The sequence below is a fragment of the Rhodamnia argentea genome, chromosome 1 (genome assembly GCF_020921035.1).
Source record: "Rhodamnia argentea isolate NSW1041297 chromosome 1, ASM2092103v1, whole genome shotgun sequence".
NCBI classification, from domain to species: domain Eukaryota; kingdom Viridiplantae; phylum Streptophyta; class Magnoliopsida; order Myrtales; family Myrtaceae; genus Rhodamnia; species Rhodamnia argentea.
In genome coordinates this window covers 8,129,229-8,132,946 of record NC_063150.1, presented here as the reverse complement: position 1 = coordinate 8,132,946, position 3,718 = coordinate 8,129,229, and the positions used below count along the sequence as shown (strand labels likewise).

At 47.9% G+C, this 3,718-nt stretch overlaps 1 protein-coding gene across 2 annotated transcripts; it reads left to right on the top strand.

Moving 5' to 3' along the window:
• LOC115756945 (protein FANTASTIC FOUR 1-like) lies at positions 1–1,373 on the top strand. Of its 2 annotated transcripts, XM_030696938.1 has the most exons (2): positions 1–929; positions 975–1,373. In XM_030696938.1, the coding sequence occupies exons 1-2, from the start codon at positions 222–224 to the stop codon at positions 1,116–1,118; spliced, it is 852 nt and encodes a 283-aa protein (XP_030552798.1). In that variant the 5' UTR covers positions 1–221; the 3' UTR covers positions 1,119–1,373. The 2 variants fall into 2 exon arrangements, with proteins under 2 accessions (XP_030552798.1, XP_048137611.1); XM_048281654.1 differs by having other exon boundaries at positions 1–1,373.
• The last annotated feature ends 2,345 nt before the right edge of the window (positions 1,374–3,718 follow it).

The following is a 3,718-nucleotide window of genomic DNA, read 5'->3' as shown; positions in this document are numbered from 1 at the left end:
TCTCTCTCTCTCTCTAGAGGAATGCTCTCCGATCTTACTTCAATTTCCATCACATAAGTCCAAACAATCCCTTTTGTTTTTTTTAAACCCAATTCCGAACCACAAGGCTTGCTCTGCCTCTCCCCTGTTTCTCCCACGTTCTAAAATTTCCATCGGCTAACCAAACTGCCTAATTTTGTGGATAAGGAGTAAACAAAGGGGAAAAAAAGGAAATAGAACAAATGTCTTCAAGCGTGTGCCAGGGGCTGCAGTCGTGCCTCGAGCCGAGGCGCGTCGAGCCACGCGTTCTCAGGCTCAAGCTCTCCCTGCGCAGACCCTTTGTTGATTCCGACGGAGTGGCCAAGATGAAGACCGTGGCGGCCCAGCTGGGCGCCGACCCTGCGGACTGGAGCTTCCTCCAGGCTTTCGCCCCCAGGGAGGAGAAGAGCGAGGGCGAGCATGGCGCCGTCTACGTCCACCCGCTCCTGAAGTGCTCCGCCTCGTTCCTCAGCGACCGGAGCCTCGAGATGTGCACCGAGTCACTAGGAAGCGAGACTGGCAGCGACGTGGGCGACAGTGAGGCCCCGCTCCTCTCACCCGGAGGAGGCAGAGGCGGAGGCGCCGACCGCCGCCCGGCGATTCGGCCAGAGAGGAAGAAGCTGAGCCGGAGCGGCTCGTTCCCGCCGCCGCTGACGTCGGTGGGCGGCTCCACGGGGTTCCAGGTGCGGTCCCGCCGGGAGGGGGGGAGGCTGGTGGTGGAGGCGGTGGCGGTGTCGTCCGGCTGCAGCGTCTTCCATGTGGAGCGGAGCCACGGCCGTCTCAGGGTTCGCTTCTCGGAGGGGAGCAAAGCTGAAGGGGAAGAGGAAGAGGAGGAAGACAAGGAGGTGGAGGCAGAGAGCAAGGAGCTAGAAGAAGAAGAAGAAGAAGAAGACGAGGAGGAGGAGGAGAATGTGAGGATGGAAGGAGAAGACATTGATCATGAAGAGTTTGACGAGGAAGAAGGAGAGGGCATGGAGGGAAATAGAGGGTTTGTGGGGGGCGAAATCGGAAACGGACAGTGCTCGAGGCCAAGCATGGTGTGGTGCAATGAAGGTGTAGCCATAAATTGGAAGCCCAAGCCATGTTGGGTGGCTACTTAAAACACCAATCACTATCTTAACTAAACTCATATACTCTCTCTCTCTCTCTCTCTCTCTCTCTTCTCTCTGAACTGATCATTGATGTTGGGTGAAGGAAGCAGCATGGGAGTTGACATACTCTTGTTAATTTAATGTGAGATCCGGCCGGGGTTGTTATTGGCTACGACGATTTATTCATGATTAGGGATGTACTCGTGAACCGGCTCGGCGGGGCGATATGCCTCGTCTTCAATAAATAGCATTAATTATGTTCCCCCTTAGAAGTTTTGCCGTCTTAAGTCGCCTTCACCGTGGCCTCCGGGCCGTCTCTTACCGTTTTCCCTTCCCTGGACAACAAGGGTTTTCAAATGTGGACGTGTTCGAGAACTCGGCCGTACCGGAACAAAAACTAACCTAATCATGTCCAACCGAAGCTCGACGCGATCGGTTTTGCGGGTCGAAAGAGATTCCGGCTCCGGAACCGGAGGAGGTCGTTTCTGTTCGAATCCACGGACGTTGGTACAAACTGCACCGAGACGGGGTCATCTCGTAACGTGGGACGCAAACAAAAGCTGAGAGATGTCGTCGATCTGAAGCAGAACGGCCTCACGTGCAGATAAAAGGATCCCGATTGGGCGTCCGAGCAGGACGGTACGAACGAACGAACGTCAGCCCGGGCGGTAGGCCCTCGAAGGCATCGACAGAGACTGACCCTCCTCGCCGATTTGCATTGGCCATGTGACTGCTTTTCTCTGCCCAATCCTCCTCCCAGATTTTTTTTAAGCTCGCTAGGATGAGGTGATATAAATTCCTACATGTTCTTAAGAATCTGAGGAATCTGATCCCTCTACTTCTTCGAAATTGCAAAACCTGCCCCCTCCACCTCTCTCATCAATCTCCTTTTCCTATTTTTTTTTTTCCATTTCGGGTGAAGGAACCGGTGAATTGTCGCGCTGACTCGATGTAATTCCTTTTGTAAATCAGCTCTTGGTAATCACGTATCGACGTATCGTATTTTCCTCCGTCCGGAAAATTCGCTCTGAATAAGCCTTTTTAGTACGCGAGTAACGAAAATTTCCATCATGCACAAGTAAAACTTATAAATTGAAAAAGGCACGCAAGACAAAATCAAACTCACCCTCCCCCTATTCTATCCTCCTCTCTCTCTCTCTCTCTCTCTCACCATTACGTCTACCATGGCTGTCATATCTCCCCCCCTCTCTCGGACCAGCATTGCAACCCTACCTCCAAATGAGTAGGTCCGACGCCGTGGCCCTCTAGCGTTCTTGGCAATTCCTCACGACAAGGAGGAGCGACAAAGACATTGAAGCGACAAAGACAGTGAAGCAACAACAGCAATGACCAGGCACCGGCGGAGCAATGAAGATTGCGGCGGCAATTGAACTAGTGCCGTGGCGTATATTCATCGTTCAAATTAATAATCCCTTGTCAAGAAATAATCTAGACAACAATTCGCACGAGTATGCGAGTCAGAGACCAATGTGCACGAATGTTGGAGCATTTCCATGTTCAATCCGTAATTACGTTGTTAATTCTCATCTGAATCTCGCCCGGTTGATCCCTACTTTTGGAATAGCAATATTTCTCGTAGACTATATATAAATCTTCAATATCTGGACACGACAGAAATATAAATAATGGGATTTGCAGGGGGTGAAAAGTGAGAAATCAAGAGAAGGGAGGTCGCTTGGTGAAGTCGGCAAAAAGGACATTTTTTTAGGATACCGCACTCTGGTTGGTTACATGTTACATGGGCCATCACATGACAGTGGGTGACACTCCTCGAAAAGAGGAGGGCAGTGTCTGAACGTGGAGTTTGGCCATCCATTCGTTGATGTTTTTAGAGTTAACTGATGGGGATGGCGTCGTCGACACTCGACATGCACATGCACATGCACCAACCCTATTTACCTTCCAATTTCCTAGAAAGGAAGATATTGTCGATTGGAAAAGCGATTCTTCCTGGACTTTTGTTATATGCACACGATCCGTGTAATCTGTTCCTCTGTGTTGTGGAAAATGAGTGGTCGGATAGTAAAATAAATGGAGAAAAAATAAATAAAAATAAATCGAATATTAGATTTATGTGGTTCAGTCGATGTGATTTACGTCCAAGGGATAAGTAGCAAAGAATTCCAATATATATCATGAGATATAAATGGAGATTACAATCACACTCGATTCGTTCAAATATTTTTAGTATTTCTCAGTCCTCATTGCACTCGCTTACTCACATATTATTCGGCAGCACGATTTCTCACGAATAAATATCTTATTCTCAAAAAATTAGTTATACAAACCTTAGCATAAGATTTAATGCCTCAACTCTCTCGGATTGCTTCATGGCATAATTCATGAAAAACTTGCCTCCAGTCTTTTTTATAAAAGAGGATTAGATCCAAAATTAAAAACATACTCAAATTGGGGAAAAATTACCAAAAAAGTCATAAACCTAATGCAATTGTACCAATTCGGTTCACGAACTTTTTTTTTGCCAACTGAATTCTAAAATTTTTGCAAATATAAAAGTTACTCACATATTATTTGGCTAGTCGGCACTAACGTGGTATCGCTAGCGCTGATGTGGATAATTTTTAATA

What these genes read in the sequence shown, in the direction of transcription:
- LOC115756945 (XM_048281654.1), top strand. Translation starts at nt 222, where the DNA reads ATGTCTTCAAGCGTGTGCCAGGGGCTGCAGTCGTGCCTCGAGCCGAGG.